The following is a 25,044-nucleotide window of genomic DNA, read 5'->3' as shown; positions in this document are numbered from 1 at the left end:
TTAACGCATAATTAATGTACAAAGACTAGAATAGAACTCAGCACACAGCAGATGATGCTTATTATCATAAAATTTTGCCAAGTGATATTATAAAAATGTAATTCACTGTCTCATTGAAAATTTATAAGTATATTTTGCTTTTTTTTAACAATATGAGAATTCTCCTAAAATGTAACATATACCATATTTTTTGTATATTAAATTTTATTTTCAGTGCAACTACAAAAAAAAATCTTTCCAAAAATAAAAGAAGCTTTTTAGTACTTTCCTTAAACTCATTCTTCTATTGATTTTTTTTGTCTTTAAAAAAATTTTGTTTTTTATATCTCAAACTTGTCAAAAATGGCTGCTTTGGTGGGGCAGAAAATTTTTTTTTTCTTTAAAAACAAGTAAAAATTGTTCAATTTTGTGATTCACACTGCACTTGAAGAAGACTTTGTCCTGAGATAGAATGTTTCAAGGTTTCTGATACACAATGGCTGAAATGGATGAGAACATCAATGATCATAATGGAAGCTTATAATCCCAGGAGTAATGGCTGTTGGTAGTATAAATGGGGAGGAGCAGGAATGAGAGATAAATAATAGTTATGAGCACAGGTTTTGTTTCTGTTCCAAAGTAGTAAGGACACATGGCACAGTTTGAGAGACACCAATACAGAGATGACAGGAGCCAGAGAGGTCAAATCCAAATCAAATGATGTATATTGAAACTTTCTGGATTCATAAGGCCATGGTTGACTGGCTCTCATAGACACCACACATCTGAACTTTGTTAATCACAGTCATTTACAGATGAGAAATTCAAGACAGAGAGAAAGAATACCTTGCTCAAAGTCACACATACGTACACACACAATTTATTGGCTAGGGACACAGGGATAAATATATTCCTACTAGAATGTAATCTCCACAGGGCACAATTTTTGTCTGTCTTTTTTTTTTTTTTTTTTTACTGTTTTATCCCTGGCACCAAGGACAGGGCTTGGCATGTAGCAAATACAGTAAGTTTTATTGTAAAATAAATGAATGCATGATGAATCAACAAATGAGATAAGGTCTTTGCTTTTGAACAGTTCATATCTAATTAAGAAGAAAACCATGGAAACAACTGCAGTACTGTGTGATATATGATATGATACAGGCGCAAAGTGCCAGGGGAGCAAATAGAAGGGGGCCTTTATATTGGGAAAGCCCTCCAGGAAATGGTGATGTCTGAGCTGGGTCTTAAGAGAGGAAATGGAAGTAGCCAGGCGAAAGAGAAGGGTGATGGCAAAGGCAAAATTTTAGGAGATTACAATGCTGAATAAAGGTAGGGCAGGAATTCTTTGTGCCATGGACTCTGGCAATCTGGTGAGGTCTATGGGCCTCTTCTTTTAACAGTATTTCTTTAAAATGCATAATATAAAATACATAGGATTACAGAGAAATCCAATTATATTTACATAGTTATCAAAACTAAAAGAACTTTGTGATATAGTAATATATGTGCTTTATTAACAAGGTCTAACTATAGGTAATAACTATTGTAGGTCTGGCACAGTGGCTCACGTCTGTACTCCCAGCACTTTTGAGAGGCTGAGGTGGGTGGATCACTTGAGGTCAGGAGTTCGAGACCAGCCTGGCCAACATGATGAAACCACATCTCTACTAAAAATACAAAAATTAGCCAAGAGTGGTGGAACAAGCCTGTAATCCCAGCTACTCAGGAGGCTGAGGCAGGAGAATTGCTTGAAGCCGGGAGGTGGAGGTTGCAGTGAGCTGAAATCATGCCACTGCACTGCAGCCTGGGCGACAGAGTGAGACTTTGTTTCAAAAAAAAAAAAAAATCAAAACAAACAAACAAAAACCCCTAACTATTGTAATTTCAAAGAAATCATAGTTATAAGCGATATTCTAAGATATCTGCAATGATGTGATATGGAAATACCTGTGATTTCTATTGTTGACAATATCACAGGTACTATTACTAGGATCTACTGCCTATATTCATAATGAGAGGAAATATGTTAAATTTTAGCTAGAGGTTGCTAAAAATAAAGATGTAATTATTTTCCTATCCAAGGCCACTAACCCTGAGTTTGAACTTTTTTTTTTTTTTTTTTTTGAGACAGAGTCTCGCTGTCGCCTAGGCTGGAGTGCAGTGGCGCGATCTCGGCTCACTGCAGGCTCCACCCCCCGGGGTTCACGCCATTCTCCTGCCTCAGCCTCCCGAGTAGCTGGGACTACAGGCGCCCGCCATCTCGCCCGGCTAATTTTTTGTATTTTTAGTAGAGACGGGGTTTCACTGTGTTAGCCAGTCTCGATCTCCTGACCTCGTGATCCGCCCGCCTCGGCCTTGAGTTTGAACTTTTCATGGATCCCTTGGGTGTTTAAGGACCCAATGTTAAAAACGCCTGGCCCTAGGTGCATTAGGAAGGCCTGAGTTGGTAGGAATGCAGAAGGAAGAAATCTGTCAGAAATTTAAGAAAGAACAAGTTAGGGATCTGATGATTTGACAGTGGATAAGGAAAAGAGAAGTATCTATCTAGGTTGATACTCAGGTGGCTGGACTGGGGAATTTACGATAGGCAACAAGTTCAGAAAAGCTTTCATGTTGCTTAAACCTTTAGGCTTGAGAAATAAATATTTATCAGTTAAGATAATTAACAGATCCTGCCATGATTTGAAAGATTTGTGAAGAAAGGAGCACACCTGGAAGAGTCAGACATGCTGCTGGGTAGGTGAGGAGAGCATACCTTTCAAGCTCAAGTGCATTGCTCTTTCTACTAGGATGCTGACTGCAAATGTTCCATCCGACTCAGCAGGGCCCTCCTGGGTCAGGCAGACTTCAGCTGTGGTGCTGCTGCAGGGGACCTGGGTGGAGGCAGGAGACTTCTGGTGGCAGGAGACGACTTCTGGTGGAGAGAGCTGGACCTCACCATTCCTTCTGGGGAGCTGCTCAGACTCACTGTGGCTGCTGTAGTCCATGGAGTCCAGCTCATGAGTGGGCTCAAGGTGTGAGGAAAGAGAGGAAAGAACCACATGAACTCGCAAGGCAGCTCCTGAGAGGTTGGAAGCATTTCGTCCAAACAGAGGGTACACACCTAAAAGAACATGGAGAAGAATAAGGCTAGTCAAGCAGGAACCAAGACCAAGCTTGGAGGAAATACTCACTGAGGGTGCTGTGGTCCTTTCTCCTATGAAAGGTCTACAAAACCCAATACACCAATTTGCAAAAGAAACTATGAAGCTGATAGAAAACATGAAAACTTTTACCCTGCCGTAACTATCTTCAGTAGTGAAAAGTAGGCTGGGTGTGGTGGCTCACACCTGTAATTCCGGCACGCTGGGAGACTGAAGTGGGCAAATTGCTTAAGTCCAGGAGTTCAAGAGTTTGGGCAACATGGTAAAACCCTATCTCTACAAAAAACACAAAAATTAGCTGAGCATGGTGGTGTGTGTCTGCAGTCCCAGCTACTCAGGAGGCTGAGGTGGGAGGATCACCTGAGCCCAGGAGGTTGAGGATGCAGTGAGCCATGATTGCACCACTGCACTCCAGCCTGGGTGACAGAGCAAGACTCTGTCTCAAAAAACAAAACAAAATAAAACAAACAAACAAACAAAAGTAATGAAAATAGTAAGATCTCTGATTTGAAGCCAAAGCCAAATGACTACCAGGCAGGGCTGTTGCGGAAGGGATTCGTGCGCTGAGAGGCAACAAGACTTAGAGAAGTCTAAGATTTGATGAAATCAAGAGTGGCCTATTTTCTCTTGCTCGTGTCTCGTGGGCTCCTGTTTTTCGACCTTCTCCCTATCACGAGGCTGTCTTGACACTCAATTTAGCTATGTTTCACTAGGGTTCTGGCAATATTTTGGGGGGCTGGGGGGGAAGTAGGAGGTTATCAGGAGACCAGAAAGAAATATAAGGGAGTTAATATTTGTTGAGTGTTTTTCATATGCCAGAATCTCAGAGGAGTTAAATAAACTGCCAACATCAGTCTGGCAGTAAGTGGCAGGTTTAAGCCCAGAGACTTGAATTTTACTAACTTGCTGAATATTAAAATGAGATTTATAAAACAGAAGGTACTAATAGTTCCTTCTGAATCTCAAAGTTTGCTTCAATAGACTCACTTCAATTCAGGAAAATGGAGTTAACTGATTAATAGATGGCAATAATATGAAACCTTTCCTGTTTCAGATAACCAGTTTTCTTCTCAAAGCAATGTGTAAATTATTATGATTATCAAAGGAAAATAAGGGCAGGTCATTACAGGCGGGAAGACACCCAAAAGCAACACAGTTAAATCCTTATCCTCAGGAAAATTAACAAAACATGGAAGTAAGGTTGGATGGATGGCTTGACGCATTCAACAAACACATCAAATGACATGCCTTGTATAAGACCCTTGCACAAGAGGATAAAAAGCTCAGACAAGAGGGATATGGAGAAGTATGAGGGAAATGGATGATCTGAAAAGCTAAATACTACCTTTGGTAGCACTCAATAAAAATAAGCATTTGTGCTTGAGTTCCTATACTTAGATCTATATTCAGTGTCCTAAACCTACTTTCTTCAGCAGTATGAAGCTAAAAGCCTGTCTTTATAAACTTTAGTTCAAGTGAACTTGGTTCACTTCAAGGACATTTTCTGTAGTCCCTTTGAAGGGACTCTAGGCCTGCCCAGATAAAACAGAGCACATGGCATTTGATGTGCTCAACAGAGCCTGATTTACACCTGTTAGGTCCAGAAAGAACCAGAGAATTTGGGATGATCACCTAGATACACTCAGTTCTCCTCTAGCCTGGTCCACCCACTCAACAATAGGGTCAGAGCATAGGGCTAACAAAGGGTCATGACTCAGTTTCTTCGACTGTAGAGTGGGGGAAATAACAACTAACTGGACAGCAATGTTAAGCTGAATAGAGATCATATTTGTAAAGAATCTAGTCTGGCTACCTCTAATTCATCTTAACTACAGTCACTAGCTTTATTTTTCTAAATGCAAAGCTATACACTCCTCTTGTATTCAGAAACCATTGTACTAGTTTTCCATAATTCTCAGGAAAAAAGTCCAAACTTCAGCCGAGAAGAGAAGGCTTTCAACATCGTACTCCTGCCTACCTCCCTAGCTTCATCTCTAATCACTTCCCAATCTATGTATCCTAAGATGCAGCTGTCTGAAATTACTATAGTCCCCAAAATCTATCAAACTGCTTCATTCTCCTGTACTTTCACCCATGCTGTTCCCTTCTTTAGAATATCTCTCTTTATCCCTTTCCTTGACTTATACCTACATCCTTTGAAACTCAGGTCAAGTATCACTTTCACTGAGATGCTATCCTTAGAGGTGTTGTGTCCCTGTGTTCCCATAGCACCAAGAATACCTTTTTCATAGTTCTGATGCTTCATTGTAATTATTTACTTACTATTGTATTCTCCTATTAGACTGTAAACTCTTTAAGGTTAGGAGCTAGCTCTTACTCATCTTTGAATTCCCAGGTCCAAGCATATGTATCAAGTACTAAACAAATGTTTGAAAGAAAAGCACTCAGCACAAAAATGCCACCTGCAAAATGTTACCCTTTTCTCTTCTGCTCTGTTTATTACCATACAGATTTTCTTTATGGTTCCAAGATGTGGTGACCAGAGAGGAAGAATACCCTGGTCCCTGCAGTAGGTATGCTTTTCCATATAATTAATAAACTAGCATTCTAGGTGATCAGATAGGCTCTTATATATGTGGTTACAAATAGTTCCCTAAATTCATTCATTATTTCGTAAGTGTTAACAATGTTCTAAGCACTATGTTAAATGCAAAAATCTGATGAGTTTGGATGCACTCTAGTGCTACAAAGTTCAGAGCCAATTCTTCGACCTACGTTGACCCCACCACAGTACTGGAATGAGGTAACACCCTTTCTTAAGCAGGCAGTGGAACTTTAAAAACAATCTCTTTAGGGATGAGTTCATGTCCTTTGCAGGGACATGGATGAAGCTGGAAACCATAATTCTCAGCAAACAAGAACAGAAAACCAAACACTGCATGTTCTCACTCGTAAGTGGGAGGTGAACAATGAGAACACATGGACACAGGGAGGGGAACATCATACACCGGGGCCTGTTAGGGGGTGGGAGGCTAGAGGTGGGATAGCATTAGGAAAAATACCTAATGTAGGTGATGGGTTGATGGGTGCAGCAAACCACCATGGCACGGGTATACCTATGTAACAAAACTGCACATTCTGCACGTGTACCCCAGAACTTAAAGTATATATATATAAAATCTCTTTAGTTACAAGAGGCACTACTAAATTATTATTAATCTTTCAGCGTGCAATAATGGAACGAACACTTACTAGTCTGTGACCCTAGGCAGGTAACTCAATCTCTCTGAGCCTCCTTTTTTATGAATGTAAAATGGGTATAATACCTATCTCACAGGATTGCTGGGAGGGTCAAGTAATGTCTGACAGAGTGTCTCGCATAGTGTTTGACACAGAGCAGGTGCTCAAACTACAAGAGTTGAATTGGGCTCCTCACTTACCACTGACAGTTAGTGTCCTTGCTGACCTCTCCCCAAGTCTGGCCAGGTCCACATAGGCTGAGCCAATCCAGCTGTCTGTCTGATGCGGTCTCTCCACACTGTCATTGCCATAAGCTCGCCACACTTGGATCTCTAGCCTCTCCTCCCTGAAGTACCAAAGCACTGATGGGCCCCTGGTGATTTCTGCTCTTTTGGATGCCTTGAAAGGAACCATAATCTGCTTTTTGTTTACAGATTCCTTAGGCTTCTTCAGAGGGGTCCAAAAGGCTTCATGATCATAGAACTTGTAGCGAAGGTAGCAATATGTATTCCTATGAATGTGGTTATGGCCAGCAAGCAGCACGCAATGGATGGGCAGCCACAGCCTTGGGGTGGAGATGGTGACAGTGGCTGGCTCCCCTTCATCCATTCTGACAAAATCTTTCATGCTGTTCTCAAAGCTCCAGCCCAATAGCTCAGCAGCTTCCAACACCCGTTCTCTATCTCCACGATGTGTGAAGGAAACCGAAAGCTCCAGACCACCCACGATCTTCTGCATGAGCTCCAAGCCATGAGGTAGGCCCCCGTCTTCTGGTAAAATGATAGGATACCATCCTGTGATCCCTTACGGGAGAAAAGAAAGATTCTCAATTATAGTCTTAAAAGTAAATAAAAAACAAGTTACTTACTCTCCACCCCATAGTGTCCCATCATCCTGGCTCAAGACAGAACAGAAAACATACCCACAGTGAGTTGGAGTCTGTGTTCATCTGACCACTGAGAGGCAATGAGATTAGATGGGAAGAGCAAAGGCTAGGAGTTGGAAGATCTGCGTTCTCTTTGGCTATGGCTAGAACTAGTGGTTTATTATGAACAAGCCATTAATTTCTCTCAGATTTGGTTTCCTTACCTCACAAATGGGAAAACTGATGCTAGTGCTGTCTCCCAAAGTTGTTATGATTGTCCAATGAGATAATGGTTTAGAAAGAGCTTTGAGAGAGAAGTGCTTTAAAAGTGTGAAATGTTTATGGTACTATCAGTGCAACAGAAAAGGCAGGGGTCAAAAGAGATCTGGGGTCTAGACCCAAGTCTTCTACCAAGGGAATCGGCACTTAGAGAACACATACCAAGGACCAGGTGCTAGATTTCAAAATCTTTCTCTATTGCCCAGGCTGCAGTGCAGTGTCACCTGTAACTTTGAACTCCTGGGCTCAAGTCATTCTCCTGCCTCAGCCTCCTGAGAATATAGGACTATATGCGTGTGCTACCACGCCTGGCCATTTTCCAAGAAAAGGTTTGTGGGTTTGTTTGTTTGTTTTTTGTAGAGATAGGGTCGTGTTGTGATACCTAGGCTGGTCTTGAACTCATGGCCTGAAGTGATACTTGCACCTTGGCTTCCCAAGGTTTTGGGATTACAGGAGTGAGCCACTGCACCTGGCCCAAAACTACTCTTTATTAAATATCTAGTATGTGTCAGAAATTCTGCTAGCCCTTTATAGATATTATTTCATTTAATTCCTCTGATAACCCTGAGAAATTTTGAGGACTAAATGGGATAATAATCCTTATTTTACAGATGAGAAAGTGGAAGCTCAGAGACCTGTCTAACTTATTACTGCTACCAAGTAAGAGAGCTAGAATTTGACTCCAGGTCTAGCTGGCTCTAAAGTCTACATTCCACCTAGTATAGGTTCACACTATCTTATCTGAAAACTTTAAGGCCAGATTTATTTCTGAATTTAGAATTTCTCAGGTTTTAGAAAGGTAATAGAGTACATAAACTGAATATTATATAATATTATATATCAGGGCCCACAGATAGTAAATATTTTAGGCTTTGTGGGCCATATGGTCTCTACTGCAGCTACTCAACTGGGCTACTGTGGTAATAAAATGGCCACAGACAATATGTAAATTAATGGGCACAGTGTGTTTTAATAAAAGTTTACATAAATAGGCAGTTGCCTAAGTCTCGTATCATCTGAGGTCAGATTTGGCTCCTCAATGAGTTAAAAAACGTCTATTTTCAGGGTCTTTTGGATTTTGGCATTACATAAAACATTGTGGAATGATAATATTCACAGCAATTTTCTGAGAAACGTTTTACTAAGTATATTTTACAAATGAGAAGATTTAGGCTTATTGAGATTAATTTGCTGAAGATTACTTAAGGTTTTATGACTTTTGGACAGGTATTTAACTTTTCTGGGTGTTCTTAGTTTTTCTCTGTGAAATGAGGAGGCTGAAAATTTTGATCTCTAAGGCTCTTTTTTGGCTTGATAGCCTAAGAGCCTAGGGCTTTGGCTCTAAGATTATGTTTCCCCACAGCTTAATGGTTCCTAACATTTTTTTGGTCACAGACCCTTTTGGCTCAAATGAAAGCTATTATGCCCCCCAAAATAAACAAATACATATAGACACAAAATTTCATGCCATTTCAGTGTTTAAGAACTGCATAGATTATCAGATGGTTACTTTAGCTCTGCGATTCTATAATTGAGGTTATAGGTAGGAAAAAACAAAATAGAGTGCTCACTTTAGAACAAAGACAAATGATATATCCTTAATTATCTAAAACGTTTATAAGCAAGGGGTTAATTTTAATTCACAGAGATGTGATTTCCCAGATGGTGCTTGTTCTCTCACAAACTGTAGCTAAGTCATAGAAGGAAGGAAATTGAGGTGTCCTACGTGCCCAGCCCTGTGCCAAGATCTTTCACATGTAAGATTTCATTAGATGCTTTAATAATCTTGTGAAATAGATCTTACTATTTCCATTTCTACAGATGAGGAAACCATGGATCTGAAAGATGAAGTAACTTTCTTTAGATCACAAACAGTAAGTGACAGAAGGGAGATTTGAATCCCATATCAACTTGTGCAGACTTCTCTCTGGCAGGCACATACACAGTACCTGTTTATTAGGGTAGTGCTCAAATACTAACTCACAATAAAATTGGGAGATGTGTGACAGAATTCTGCAAACTAGATTACACAATCCTAGGCAGGAAGATGGGCAACAGAAGGAAAACCTACACTTACTGAACACCTACTACATGTCAGGTCCTTTATATAACCAATTTAATGAATTCCTACCTTATAGACTTGTCAGGATTAACTGTATCCATCCCACAAGATAAGAAAATGGGGGCTCAGAGAGGTCAAGTCACTTGGTCAAAGTTACCCAGCTACTAGTAAGTAGGATGGGATCAGTATTTCCAGACTGCCTTGATGGTTGTGTCTATTTTGGGGGAGCATTTATCCCATATCCTTATTCCTTCTTCAGTGAGAGAAAAAATACGGAAAAATAATGAGTGAATCTGGATTTCATTTCAGGTCCTGCCACTCACCAGGTATGTGGTTTTGGTAAACCACTTAATCTCTTTAAGTTTTCTCATCTGTCAAATGAAAATAACAAGATCCTATATCCTTACCTGTCAGGGTTATCATGAAGCTCAAACAAGATCTGAGAAAATATTTTACAAAGTGCTACATAATGTAATGGATATTGCCATATTCTTCTTCATCATTATCATCATCATCATCACCATCTTTCTTAGAGAAGGATGATAGTACAATGTCTTGAGCTTCTTTGTTTTATTAGAAGACCTTCAGAACGATTAGGAGAAGACTTAAAATGTTTAAAGAAGGGGAGTTCACTCATGATTTGGCTCTCTGTTTGTCTGTTATTGGTGTATAGGAATGCTTGTGATTTTTGCACATTGATTTTGTATGCTGAGACTTTGCTGAAGTTACTTATCAGCTTAAGGAGATTTTGGGCTGAGACGATGGGGTTTTCTAAATATATAATCATGTCATCTGCAAACAGGGACAATTTGACTTCCTCTTTTCCTAATTGAATATCCTTTCTTTCTTTCTCTTGCCTGATTGCCCTGGCCAGAACTTCCAACACTATGTTGAATAGCAATGGTGAGAGAGGGCATCCCTGTCTTGTGCCAGTTTTCAAAGGGAATGCTTCCAGTTCTTGCCCATTCAGCATGATATTGGCTGTGGGTTTTTTTTGTTTTTTTTTTTTTTTGAGACGGAGTCTCGGTCTGTCGCCCAGGCTGGAGTGCAGTGGCGTGATCTCGGCTCACTGAAAGCTCTGCCTCCCGGGTTCATGCCATTCTCCTGCCTCAGCCTCCGGAGTAGCTGGGACCACAGGCGCCCGCTACCACGCCCGGCTAATTTTCTGTATTTTTAGTAGAGATGGGGTTTCACCTTGTTAGCCAGGATGGTCTCAATCTCCTGACCTTGTGATCCGCCCACCTCGGCCTCCCAAAGTGCTGGGATTACAGGCGTGAGCCACTGCACCCCACTGACTGTGGGTTTATCATAAATAGCTCTTATTATTATGAGATATGTTCCATCAATAGTTTATTGAGAGTTTTTAGCATGAAGGGCTGTTGAATTTTGTCAAAGGCCTTTTCTGCATCTATTGAGATAATCATGTGGTTTTTGTCATTGGTTCTGTTTATGTGATGGATTATGTTTATTGATTTGCATATGTTGAACCAGCCTTGCATCCCAGGGATGAAGCCGACTTGATCGTGGTGGATAAGCTTTTTGATGTGTTGCTGGATTCGCCCCCCTGTCCCTCCCGCAAAGGGAATAAAATATCTAGGAATCCAACTTACAAAGGAAGTGAAGGACCTCTTCAAGGAGAACTACAAACCACTGCTTAACAAAATAAAAGAGGACACAAACAAATGGAAGAACATTCCATGTTCATGGATAGGAAGAATCAATATTGTGAAAATGGCCATACTGCCCAAGGTAATTTATAGATTCAATGCCATCCCCATCAAGCTACCAATGACTTTCTTCATGGAATTGGAAAAAACTACTTTGAAGTTCATATGGAACCAAAAAAAGAGCCTGCATTGCCAAGACAATCCTAAGCAAAAAGAACAAAGCTGGAGGCATCACGCTACCTGACTTCAAACTATACTACAAGGCTACAGTAACCAAAACAGCATGGTACTGGTACCAAAACAGATACATTGACCAATGAACAGAACAGAGGCCTGAGAAGTAACACCACACATCTACAACCATCTGATCTTTGACAAACCTAACAAAAACAAGAAATGGGGAAAGGATTCCCTATTTAATAAATGGTGCTGGGAAAACTGGCTAGCCATATGTAGAAAGCTGAAACTGGATACCTTCCTTACACCTTATACAAAAATTAATTCAAGATGGATTAAAGGCTTAAATGTTAGACCTGAAACCATAAAAACCCTAGAAGAAAACACAGGCATTACCATTCAGGACCTAGGCATGGGCAAGGACTTCATGACTAAAACACCAAAAGCAATGGCAACAAAAGCCAAAATAGACAAATGGGATCTAACTAAACTAAAGAGCTTCTGCACAGCAAAAGAACCTACCATTAGAGTGAACAGGCAACCTACAGAATGGAAGAAAATTTTTGCAATCTACCCATCTGACAGAGGGCTAATATCCAGAATCTATAAACAACTTAAACATATTTACAAGAAAAAAACAAATAACCCCATCAAAAAGTGGGCAAAGGATATGAACAGACACTTCTCAAAAGAAGACATTTATGCAGCCAACAGACACATGAAAAAATGCTCATCATCACTGGTCATTAGAGAAATGCAAATCAAAACCACAAAGAGATACCATCTCACACCAGTTACAATGGCAATCATTAAAAAGTCAGGAAACAACAGGTACTGGAGAGGATGTGGAGAAATAGGAACACTTTTACACTGTTGGTGGGAGTGTAGACTAGTTCAGCCACTGTGGAAGACATTGTAGCGATTCCTCAAGGATCTAGAACTAGAATTACCATGTGACCCAGCCATCCCATTACTGGGTATATACCCAAAGGATTACAAATCATGCTACTATAAAGACACATGTTTATTGTGGCACTATTCACAATAGCAAAGACTTGGAACCAACCCAAATGTCCATCAATGATAGACTGGATTAAGAAAATGTGGCACATATACACCATGGGATACTATGCAGCCATAGAAAAGGATGAGTTCATGTCCTTTGTAGGGACATGGATGCAGCTGGAAACCATCATTCTGAGCAAACTATCACAAGGACAGAAAACCAGACACTGCATGTTCTTACTCATAGGTGGGAATTGAACAATAAGAACACTTGGACACAGGGCGGCGAACATTACACCCCAGGGCCTGTCATGGGGTGGGGGGCAGGGGGAGGGATAGCATTGGAAGAAATACCTAATGTAAATGACGAGTTAATGGGTGCAGCAAACCAACATGGCACACGTATACCTATGTAACAAACCTGCATGTTGTGCACGTGTACCCTAGAACTTAAAGTATAATAATAAAAATTAAAGAAAAAAGAAATGGGGTTTCACCATGTTAGCCAGGCTGGTCTCGAACTCCTGACCTCAGGTGATCTGCCCGCCTTGGCTTCCCAAAGTGCTGGGATTACAGGCGTGAGCCACTGTGCCTGGTCTGTGTTTACCCTTTCTTCAGGACTTCTCCATCTATAAAATCAACCTCTTCTGCTCAGCTCATTGGAACACATTTTATTTTATGAAACGAAGTATTCCCGATTGCAAATAAAATAAATTAAGATCTTTAAACTAAAAAAAAAAAAAATGTTTCAAGAAAACATTTGAAGTATTGGAGACAGTTCAGAAGCATGTGTTAAGGGGTTGTGTTTTCTTTTGAATATCTTACAAGAGAGACAGAGAAGATGACCTCTTGTAGGGAAGTGAAAGGGAAAGGGTGGCATCAGAAAGTGATAATCCAGGATCCTTACCAGATCTCTTGATCAGCAGCTCTTTTGTTGGAACTTTTACTACTCCAAGCAGATACTCTTTGCATGACTCAATACTGATTATATCACTGGCTGTTAAATCAAGCAAAAAAGAAAAATTATTTGATGGTCTACTCATCAAGGGGCTTGTTTACAGTATATCCACACAACCCTCCCCTTATATGCACTAAATCTTAGTTTTGTAAAATGCATTAGAGATTATCTTGCTCTTGTTCATGCCCCAATCAAAGCCTGAATGCCTTCAATTTTTTTTTTTTTGGTAGGGTCTCACTCTCTCATCCAGGCTGGAATGCAGTGGTGCAATCACAACTCACTGCACCTCGAACTCCTGGGCTCAAGCGATCCTCCCACTTTGGTCTCCCAAAGTGCTGGGATTACAGGTTTGGGCCACTGTGCCCAGCCCATTTTTTAAATTAAAAATGTTTTGAAAAAAATTCAGGTATACAGAAAAGTTGCAAAAATACAATAATGAACTCCTACATACCCTTCATCTCGATACACCCATTAACACTGACACATTTGCTTTATTTCTCTCTGCACTATCTTTCTCTTACATACTTAGTACATATCCTTATTTTTTGCTATATCTTTCAGAAATAAGTTGCAGAGATTATGACTCCTCACCTCTAAATACTTCAGTATGTATCTCCTAGGAAGGGCTATACCATTCAAAATGCAGCCTCTGTTAATTTTGATTGTGACAAGTCACATGGTGCTCACCTGACTTGGTATTTTCATGATAGACAGCAAAAACAACTTCTGCAAACTCCAACAACTCTGCTAGGAAACAGGCCTCTCCACTACAGTGCTGAGTCACCAAGTTACATGTGAACTCAACATGATGGGAGAACTCAGGGCAGAAGGAACAGGCCACAGGGTGGGTTCGGCGCTGTTCTCTCTGGGGCAGGAAGGAGAGATGAGTGGTGACAGAGGCATTGACCCCGACTGTGGCACTAAACTGTAGAGCGGGTTCCTGTTCAGCCAAAGCCCTGTAGAGGAGAGGGGTGGAAATGAGAAGATACCATGGTAATATTAGAAATCAGCTTGATTTCCTAGAAGATAACTTCATTACTTCTATGAGACCACCAAGAATAAAACCAACTATATGCTTTCTATCTAGGCATTTGGCAGTGTCACAGTGGGCTTTCTTAGTAATCTAGATATCATGGCATATGTATATGGGGGTGGAGGGGGATAACATCTGCCCATCAGAGTGACTCTGAGGATGACCCACTGTCCTGTCAATGCTCTTAAGTCAAGGACCACAGGAACCAACTCTAGTTGAACAAGCTGGGTTTACTGCTCATTGCAAATAAGGAAAATATACACCATGGGGAACCACAGTACATCTCAGTGAGAAGTATCAGAAAGGGCTTATCAGCATTGGACTTGTGTTAGCTGATTTGGGTGAAGGCTTAAAGGAGCAGGGCTTTGCTCTGGATTGATTTCCTTAAAGAATCTTATCTAGACGGAGGGAATACAAGAGTAAGGCTAAAGCTATAACTGGTGAAGCAGCAACTGTCACTCATTTTAGCCAGACAGGAGGATGTTGGGTGTTTCTATGGTTTGCATAAGTGACCTCGTTTTGGTCTGTGCTTAGACATGATGATGGAGCTGTCTTGTTTTTGTCTCACTTCATCATAGTCATACAGTGATCTTGTCTGATGCTGACGTTCTGTAAGATTATTTATGCTCAACAAGAAAACACCAAAGCCCACCTATGAATGTCAGCCCAATTCCCAGAAGTCTGGGGCTGCTTTTCTCTTTCTCAGCACAGATGTTCCATGATGTACAAATGGAATCTACACGCCTTTAATGACACTCATAAAGAGTAGTCAAGTCATTTGTGTGTAGCTACAGTATGGGACAAACCCCCTTTCCCTGAACTCCCCAAGGGGATAAAGTTGACATCTAGGCAAAGAAGTCACCTATTTTTGAAGCATTTCTTGGTATCCCTAAAGTAGACTTACGGGTTCCCTCCTGTTAAAACCTTACTCTACTTCATAAAGAGTGGTAATTTGGAGTTATACAGATCTGGGTTTGAATGCTGGCTCCACCATTTACTCACCATGTGACTCTGGATAAGTTATTCAACCTCCTTTAAGTCTCAGTTTCCTCTTCACTAAGATGAGGTTAATATAAGATAGTATATAAATAGTAAAGATGTATATTATATACTTGGATGCTTACTGCAATTTCATTTCTAAGAAAAAAAGAAAAACTTTTTCCTTTTCATTATCATTAATGATCATTAATAGATGATTTATCATTAACAGAAGATTAATGTGTATCCATACAATAGTATACCGTGAAGTATATATTATGCCTAGGAAAAATGGGGTGAAAATAAATTGGATGCTAGCAATAGCTTAAAAAATGAGGATAGGCTGGGTGGGTGGCTCACGCCTGTAATCCCAGCACTTTGGGAGGCTGAGGTGGGCAGATCACCAGAGGTCAGGAGTTTGAGGCCAGCCTGCCCAACATGACGAAACCCCATCTGTACTAAAAATACAAAAAATTAGCCGGGTGTGGTGGCAGGCGCCTGTAATCCCAGCTACTCGGAGGCTGAGGCAGGAGAATCGCTTGAACCCAGGAGGCGGAGGTTGCAGTGAGCTGAGATTGCGCCACTGCACTCCAGTCGGGGCGACAAGAGTGAAACTCCATCTCAAAAAAAAAAAACAAATGAGGATAAAATAATCATAGGGTGTTGTAAAGATAACATTAGATAACATATACAAAGGAGAGAACTTGCATTTGGACAGTGAAGGACTCTTAATAGGGAACTTTCAGAGATGGCAGTGAGATAGCAGAAAGGCTTGGGCCCCAAGTTGGTCTGAATTCACTCATTCAGTCATTATTTGCTGGGTATCTGATCTGTGTGTCATGCCTTGGGCTCAGCTGGATATATAGTAGTGAAGTAGCCTCAATTCCTTAGCTTCACGGCATTTAAAGACTACTGGCTATGTCCAAGAAAGTTTCTATTCACTCTGAGTTAAAGATCAGGTGAGTTAGAAGAAGCAAGTCAATAAGAAGTGCCTACTTTACATAGGCACCAACAATGTATTTTCAGGAAGATCACTGGCAGGTAAGATGGAGGCTGGTGTTTCTCGATGAGAGAAGACTAATTTACAGCACCTGCTATCTAGATGCCAGTGTAAGGATTCAAGACGGGTAAGTTTAGAACATCAAGAATTCTTTTCAGTAAGAGGCAATGCAAAATTTACTTCCCTGATTTTACTGGCAAATGAAGGTCACAATTATCTATATAAGTGGAAGTAATCAGAAAAATCTGCATATTTGTACAATAGTTTGTAGTTTATAAAATGACTTCATATTTGTTAATTTTTACACTAATCCTTATAAAATCAGGGTAGGTATTTAAAATTTCCATTTCAGATGAAGAAACCGAAGCTCATGGAAGTAAAGAAATCAGCCCAAAATCATACACAGCTAGTAGGAGATGGAGGTGAGACTAGAAGCTATAGTGTCTGATTTCTAGAACAGTTCTGTTTCCATTATACCATGCATTGTCTCACATACTGTGAACCTCTCCCAACCTACCAGAAGAGTGTTGTGTCAGAACTGGCCTGGCTTCTTGTTCTCCCTCCTTCAATATATGACACAGACCAAATGGGAGATTTAGAACAAACTGCCTGTCATCCAATCTGACTTTCCTCATGAGTCCTCAGACAGAGCAACTACTGAGTTTCTGACCTATTATCTGCCCTCTCTGAGATCTACTGAGTATCTAAATTCTGAGTCCTTCTCTGCCAATTAAATACTAGTTAATTTAATGCCATATTGAAGAATTCTGATGTTGGCTGGATCTGAGACTGAGGAGGTACTCCAAAAACACAAGTTTCACGCCTCCCCGACTTTGCACATGTTCTTCTCTTTCACCAAAATAATTTTCACCCCTTTTGGGTATCTTGATAACTACTATTCTTCTTTTAAGACTCAGATTTATTTTGAAGGGGCTTGAATGCCAAGCTAAGGAAGTTGGACCTTATTATATGGACCAATGATCCCTAAAGGCTGTATACAACTTGGGAGGTTCATAGGATAAACTATATTGGTTATCTCATATATTAAAGCTTTTCTATTCCATGGTATATCTTAGAATATATTTTGTATATGAGTATAGCAGTACATGAAGATGATTTATACATGAGTAAACATGTACATATTTAAAGGGTATGCTACTTTTTTTATTAATAGGAATGCATAATTAAAATTATGAGATCACTGCTATCAACAATGGGAAATCATCAAGTTTTAATGTAAGGAAGTGGTATGATTATAAAACTGCTTTACTGTCTCAGTGACGGATCTGTACCCCAAACCTTAGCATCACGCGATATACCCATATAACAAACCTGCACATGTACACCTGTATCTAAAATAAAAAGTTGAAATTAAACAAACAAAACACACCAAAAACCAAAACAAACATAAAAACAAAACCCAAAACCAACCTGTCTTGACATCACCTTCACTAACACTAACATGTTCTTGGGCAGTAACTGAAAGAGTCTATGTGGAGAATTTATTGAGGAACAATATTAACTACACTGAGTATCTTAGCTCTGCAGCATCAGATCTCACACAATAATGCAATTTCTTATTTGGAGACCATAAAGTTATAGGTGAACAGTTTGACCCTCAGCTACAACAGGGAAAAAGTTAGGGAGCACTTGTCTGTTTCTTTGTTCAAAGGGTGTCAGTCTGAAGCAGGAGGCTGATCTAGTTCTCTTTCTTACTGGGTGCCTGTTATATGCTAGAACTATGCTAGGAGGTTAGAAGGACGGAGAGGAGCTCAGGCAGTATCTCTGACTAGAGGAACTCACAGGCTAGTGGGAGAAAAATGCATGTATGCCAATAATTGAAACAGAATATGTGCTACAACCAAGGTGTTAACAAAGGAAAAACCAACAACTCTGCCTATACGTACAAAGAAATAAAGAGAGACTGTAAAGATGTTGCCAAGTCTTGAAGGAAAATAGGAGTTTGTTAAGTAGACAAAAGGAAGAAGAACATTCAAGGCAGAGAGAAGTATGAGTGAAGGCCTGAAGGAGGTAAGGGAAAGGGCTGTGCTGTTTTTCTACAGAAATAGTGTTCCAGGCAGAGAAAACAGCAAGACAAAGGCCTTGAGAGGAAAATACACTTGGTGTGTTCAAAAGCAACAAGGGGGTCGTGGCTGGAGTGGAGTAAGCAGAGGGGAGACTAGCAGGAGATGAGATCACCAAGATAGATGGGGGGTGGGGGGCATGGTTTAGATCATATGGGGTCTCATAGCCATTTTAAGGGCTCTGGCTTTTACTCTGAATAAGATCAAACATAGGCCAGGCGCAGTGGCTCACGCCTGTAATCCCAGTACTTTGGGAGGCTGAGGTGGGTGGATCACTTGAGGTCAGGAGTCCGAGATCAGCCTGACCAACACAGTAATGAGGATCCCACCACTGCACTCTAGCCTGGGCGACAAAGCTAGACTTAAGTGTTCATAGGTTCACTGGCTACTATGTTGAGAACAGACTAAAGGGGTGCAAGCTGGAAAAATAGGAGGTAGTACTCAGAGACTGAAAGGAAAGAAGTGAGATTACACAGGAGTTGCAGTGATTGGGTATGGCATGGTTTGATGGTGTAGGGTATGGCCATAAGACTAAGTTGTTAAGAAAGGCACAGGATAAAACTGTTGGGCAAGGTCAAGGAGCTAAGTTGCTAATAACAGTTAAAATAGCAACTTTTGCAAGTGATTTACTCATATTCTGAAATGCTTTCTTAACAGAAAAAGAGGAGTTGTGGTTAGTGAACTGGAAATTATACCTAAGAAAGTTTTGCATATCTGAGCATTATTTTACAATGACTGCAGTGTAAAAGGCTTGAGAATTGCTTGTCTCAGGCGGACTTACTTGGCTGCTGCTTGCAGACCACAGGCTCTGATAATCTGGACTGAGATGGAAACAGTTCGGGCAGCAAGAACTCCCTCTGCTATTCTTGGACTACGCCTGTACCTTAGGCCCACATCCAGTAAACCTGAAGAATGAGGACACAAGGAAAGAAGGTTGGTCAAAAGAATCTCTGTTCCACCAAACCACAAAGTTTTGGTCAGGAAGGATGGAAGAGGATTAAACACTACAACGAACAATAAGGGCAATGAGAGAATCTGTCCTTGTCATAATCACATTGTTATTCTTTAGGGTTAATAAAGGTTTAACAAGTTACTAATTTACTTTACATTCAAGAAATTATGGTTCAGAGATTTAATTCCTTGCCAAGATTACACAAGTACTGAAGGCAGAACTTAACTCCAGATTTTTTTTACCCCAATTATGTTTATAGAATTGAGATGGGCTCTAGCCATTTTCTTTTTAAACTTTCAAAAGGTTTCCACACCTCACATACTTCTATCACCGTCCTACCATCACCACCTGAAATATCCTTTTCATGCTACCTTTTTATAAAAACTCTATCATCCTACTGTCGCATTTCAGGGAGAGCTTTATGGAATAACAGAATAAGCTGATCAGGGAGGGTCAGGAGGAACAATTCAATCTTAATTATAGTGACATAAAACCTATTGTTTTGGCAGATACTCTTTAGCAAGCATGTACAGCAACTTGATATAGGGGGCTAAACTTTGTTATCTGATGATAAATTTGGAGGCATTTCCTGCTGGAAGCATTAGGATGTAATATCATTCAAATCTCCAAATTCGAATTAATCCTCTCCCAACTTTAAACCTTAGCCTTCTCCTCCCTTACAGTGAATTCCTGGTTCATGCTATCTTCTACCAATCCCCCATCTGCTGATGTTGGCTTGGAATAACAATTCTCTGAGTGTACCATATAATGCTTAGAATTTATGGCATGAGGGCTTATAAAATGCTTGCTGAAGTTAAAGGTGAAATGAGACAAGCAACATTTATATAGACTCCATGGAGCTATGAATTTTCTAGAATTGTATACAAAATTGGCAGTGTATATTCTATATTCATTTTTCCAAGACAAGGTGTCTTACAGTTTTCATCAGATCCTCAAAAGGGCAAATCCCTCAAAATGTGGAGAATCACTAATTTAGAAAGAAAAGGGATGTTTATGTTTACTGTATATTTTTTATATATAATATATATATATTTTTTGAGACAGAGTTTCGCTTTTGTTGCCCAGGCTGGAGTACAATGGCTTGATCTTGGCTCACTACAACCTCTGCCTCCTGGGTTCAAGCAATTCTCCTGCCTCAGCCTCCCAAGTAGCTGGGATTACAAGCATGGGCCACCATGCCTGGCTAATTTTTTTGTATTTTTAGTAGAGATGGCATTTCTCCATGTTGGTCAGGCTGGTCTCGAACTCCTGACCTCAGGTGATCCGCCCGCCTTGGCCTCCCAAAGTGCTGGGATTACAGGTGTGAACCACTGCACCCGGCTATTTTTATATATTTTTATGTATACTGATTTTGAAAGAAAAAGACAATCTTGTTTTCAATTACCTGATGACTGGTTCCTCAATTCTTTCCTGTTCTCAATCCTAGGGGTTAAAGGGAGATTAAAGGTCTGTATTCCCACACCCTCACAATGCTGGGTGGTTACCATAGCACAGATCCTTGATAATGGCAAGGTTCCTTTGGCGACCTTCTGGTCTCTCACATTAGGATAATAGTATCTGTAAACCACAAAAGCACAAGTTGTCAGAAGAATTAGGCGATAAATGATTCAGTCTGCCCCACAGATCAGCCTTCACTACCTGGTTATCTTTGGTGCCTGATTGTTCTGTGTTGGTAGTATGCAGCTATGGTATCTGGCTAAATTTACCACTCATTACGTGGAGGAGGAACTCCATAAATTATACCCTGAGTTCAGGACAAAGCCCAGCTTCCCTCAAGTTTTCTGTGAGGTAACTGTACATGCCTTGAACCTGTCGGGGGTGGCCACTCCTGAAAGCTTCCATCTGGCAGCAGCAAAAGTGGTTCAAAGTGGAGTAGGCCCAATATCTTTCATGGCTTACTCTCATCTTCATGCTGAAGCCCCTCTAATTTACCAGGGTAATGAGGATCTGTCAGTACCTACTCTATTTCCTTCTCATGTCAAAACAATCCATTCTTAGATCGCAAAGTTGTAACTCAAACCTAGGTGGTTTTAAAAATATTTTTTGTACTCGACTGACAATTAATTGTATTTAGGAAAGTGTTCTTGCATGTGGATGGTACTCATCCCTAGTTCTGTTCCTGATGCTGTTTCCTTTCCTCTTATATTTATACTCTCTTAAGCACTTTAGTTGGTTTGTCGGTGGTGCAGATGTAAAGAGGTGGGTTGAACATCTGTTATTTATGCCAGTATTTTCCTGGAAATCTACCAATGTCTGTAAGATTGAGTGGATTTATATTTTATAATATAAATCAAATATAATAATTTATATATGTTATATATAAATTATATTATTAAATTATATTTATAAAATAAATATAAATGTTCCTCTGGTGGTGGGAAGAACAGGTTACAAGAAATGAGTTTATAAGTAGGAGGCCAGTTAGGAGGCTACCAGTCATTTAGGCAAGATATGAAAAGGGCCTGAACTAACTAAGGCAGTAAGGGAAGCACAAAAAAGGTGATTGATATGTTTAATACATAGTAGGAGGTAAAATAAATAAGACTTTCACTTTCAATGTAAGTAGTGATTAGAAATATGAGATACAATGGCTCATAAGATCCTAATAACAGATTTCAGTAAAAACCGGACAAGAGTCACTGTCAAATCCAAATAATATAAAACAGGGCAGAAGAGGCTGCTTAGCTTCCTTACAATAATTCAACCTAGGCTGGTTAGGAGTAGGATGCTTTATGATTGTGCACTTCCTTCCTAGGCATAGGACTGGGGTCTCCACACTGTACCTGCACCAGATTTCAAACTGGACTCCACCTCCAGGCACGAGGCCCTGTGCAGAGAAGGCACTTAGTAGGAGCCTTTGCACTGGAACTTCAGCTGGCAACAGGAGAGAGTGATGATGTTCACTATTAAAGATGGGATCCGGAACACAGAGTGTGGTTGCAGTTCTGAAGGGCTTCAGAGTAATTCCTTTGGAAAAGAAAAGCATTTCAGAATAATCCAACATATGACTTAGTGTTTTTTTCTTCTTTCATGTTCTTCCAGTGAATATTACTTAGTAATTCCCTAGTAGCTATGGTTCCCTAAGGTCCCATGATAATATAGAAGAAAAAGATACCTTGCTGGTGGACAATTCATATATTGCCATACAAGTGCCAACACTTGTTAGGTTTTTTGTTTTTTTTTAAATTATAGCCACCTTAGCGAGTATGAAATGGTATCTTGGTAGTTTTGATTTGCATTTCCCAAATAAGTAATGATGCTCAGTATTTTTCCATGTGTTTATTAGCCATTTGTATATCGTTGAAGAAATGTCTATTCAGATCCTTTGCCCACTTTTTAATTGGTTTTTAAGAAATGATTGATTTGTAAGAGTTCTTTATATATTCTGTATATACAAATCTCTTATTTGAACCTCAAAATCAACACTGGCAGCACTCTGGCAATCATTCTGGAACATACACTGAATGGCAAAAAATTTGAGTCACCTGGTCTGTTTGTTCCCAGGTGAGAACAAGGTGAGCGAGTTTGACTTCTTGTTTCAGCTCTCGGAGACTACCAGAAGATGGAGACAGTAGGGGGCAGTGAGAAGCTTCCACTCTGGGTACAGTAGGATGGGGTTTGAATCCCAACCTTGGCACTTGTTAGTGGGGCAGCCCCAAGCAAGTCACTTAATGCTTGTGAATCTCATTTTTTCTTTCATAAAATAAAGAAAACAGAGTCTACCAGGGTGAGTTGTTTTAGGAGTTAAGATAATGATCTATGTGAGATATGTATATGTACATATTTCCCTTAGGAGCAATAGTTCAGTATTCCTTAATTCAGTGTTCATGGTGGCTTTACAGAACATAACTACTGCGAAGAATAAGAATCAATGCTATGTGTATAGGTAAGAGTAAGTGGGCATGTAAAGGATATAAAATGGGGCAAAATGCAAATAATTGGTAGATCTAGGTAAAGAGTATACCAAAGTTCTTTGTACTATTTTTACAGGATTTTGTAAATTTGAAATTATATAAAAATAAAAAGCTACAAAAATAGTTAAAAAATAAAAAAAACTTGGCCTATCTCCTGTTTTACTGCCCAGTAAGACTAGAAATATTCAACAACACAAAATTCACTCAGAAAAAAAAAACAAGTATAATCTAATAAAAGAACCATATAAGAATAAGAAAGCCTAATATCTAAACCTACCATTTTCAAGGAACTCAGGTCCTTTCAGCACACTGGATTGCGAGTGTTGAACTGGAAAGTAGTACTGGACATAACAATCTGCTTCTCCCCAGACTGTTGCCTGAAGAGGGGCTAGCCCTTTAACCATCTCTATATGGATCTCAAAGCAGTGCTCCATCAGTCCATTTCCTCGGTCCTCTGCCTATTAAATGAAACAGAAACACTGGTGAGCTTTAAAGAGTAACTTGCTTAGAATATTTCTGCTTCTCTATGAAGTCTGAGTATAGATAAAGAGAGAAGTATAATTAGTTGACTAAAATAGATACTTAATTTTCACTGTAACTCTCACAACTGCTCACTGTAAGTAGGCTAAACAGGATGTACTCTTGACTATGAGACTGGGTTAATATTAGGAAATCCATAAATGTAATTCAGTGCATTAATGGAACAATAAAAATGATTAACACAAATGCTGAAAAGGCATTTGATAAAATTCAACATTTGTTCCTGATAAAAGCTCTTAATATACTAAGAATAGAAGGCTATTCCCTTCATAGGAAAAATAATAAATCATAAATTTAGAATAAATTCTACATTTAGAATAGCAATGGAATGAGAAGTGAAGTGGAAGAACGGTAACACCAGACCAAACTAATATCACAATTTAAGAAAAAAAGGAAAACTAATAGCCTGCAGCAGACAGTGGCATCCACGATTCCAGCAGGACTCCTCAGCCTGGCCATTTAGAATAGCAAACAGGTACTAATTACTATTTCCAAATCAGTTGGGGATAACACCAGGACTGTCCAATAATGGTAAGGACTACTTCGGGAGGTAGTGAAGACACTGTTACTAAAGGTAATAACAACAAATAATCATGTATTTATTGAGGATTTACTATGAAGCAGGCACTATACCAAACAGCTCACCTTTATTAGGTGATTTAACGTGCAGAGCTAGTAACAGTGGAACCAGGTTCAGACTTAACATAGTCTGACTCCAGAGCCAGTGTTCTTTATCCCTATTCTATACAGCAGATCTTAGAGAACGAATTATTCAGGAAAATTCAAAGGGGGAATTCAGCATTCAGATAAGAGTTGAGACTATATGATATACACGTGTTTAACATTTTAACTACTAATCCAAAAAATCTAGAACAGAGACTGTATTAGGTCTCTGCTTTGAAATCTGAAAGCGTATTTTAGCAATACCTGCTCAAAAATTTTCCTTTGAAAAACGGGAAACTTGCAATTTGATTCCCTCGGGCAAAAAAATTGGGAAAAAAAATCTCTCAGAATCACAACAGCTACTTAATTTGGCCTTATAGTATCATAGCAATTTGATATTCAGTTCTGCAAATGGTGAACTGGATGAGAGGCATGAGTATAGGAGGAAAAACAATTGTTTTTATAGATATCTAATCCCACAGGTAAATCTTTCAAGGATTTCCTCTGTGCATGTAGTGAG

At 39.8% G+C, this 25,044-nt stretch overlaps 1 protein-coding gene across 5 annotated transcripts in view; it reads right to left on the bottom strand.

Moving 5' to 3' along the window:
• The window catches only part of C2CD3 (C2 domain containing 3 centriole elongation regulator), a 165,879-nt gene that overhangs the window by 60,219 nt on the left and 80,616 nt on the right, over positions 1-25,044 (bottom strand). For 4 of the 5 annotated variants that reach the window (XM_030829768.1, XM_030794498.1, XM_030829769.1 and 1 more), the window contains 8 exons: positions 23,599-23,779; positions 22,191-22,374; positions 20,792-20,964; positions 19,216-19,339; positions 14,027-14,295; positions 13,289-13,378; positions 6,527-7,129; positions 2,738-3,085 (listed from right to left, as the gene is read on the bottom strand). In XM_030829768.1, coding sequence (XP_030685628.1) covers positions 2,738-3,085; positions 6,527-7,129; positions 13,289-13,378; positions 14,027-14,295; positions 19,216-19,339; positions 20,792-20,964; positions 22,191-22,374; positions 23,599-23,779 — 1,972 coding nt within the window. The remainder of the gene's footprint in view (positions 1-2,737; positions 3,086-6,526; positions 7,130-13,288; positions 13,379-14,026; positions 14,296-19,215; positions 19,340-20,791; positions 20,965-22,190; positions 22,375-23,598; positions 23,780-25,044) is intronic. The other variant, XM_030794500.1, reaches the window with a different exon arrangement.

This window comes from Nomascus leucogenys, chromosome 15, assembly GCF_006542625.1.
Source record: "Nomascus leucogenys isolate Asia chromosome 15, Asia_NLE_v1, whole genome shotgun sequence".
NCBI classification, from domain to species: Eukaryota; Metazoa; Chordata; class Mammalia; order Primates; family Hylobatidae; genus Nomascus; species Nomascus leucogenys.
This window is presented reverse-complemented; position numbering and strand designations above follow the sequence as displayed.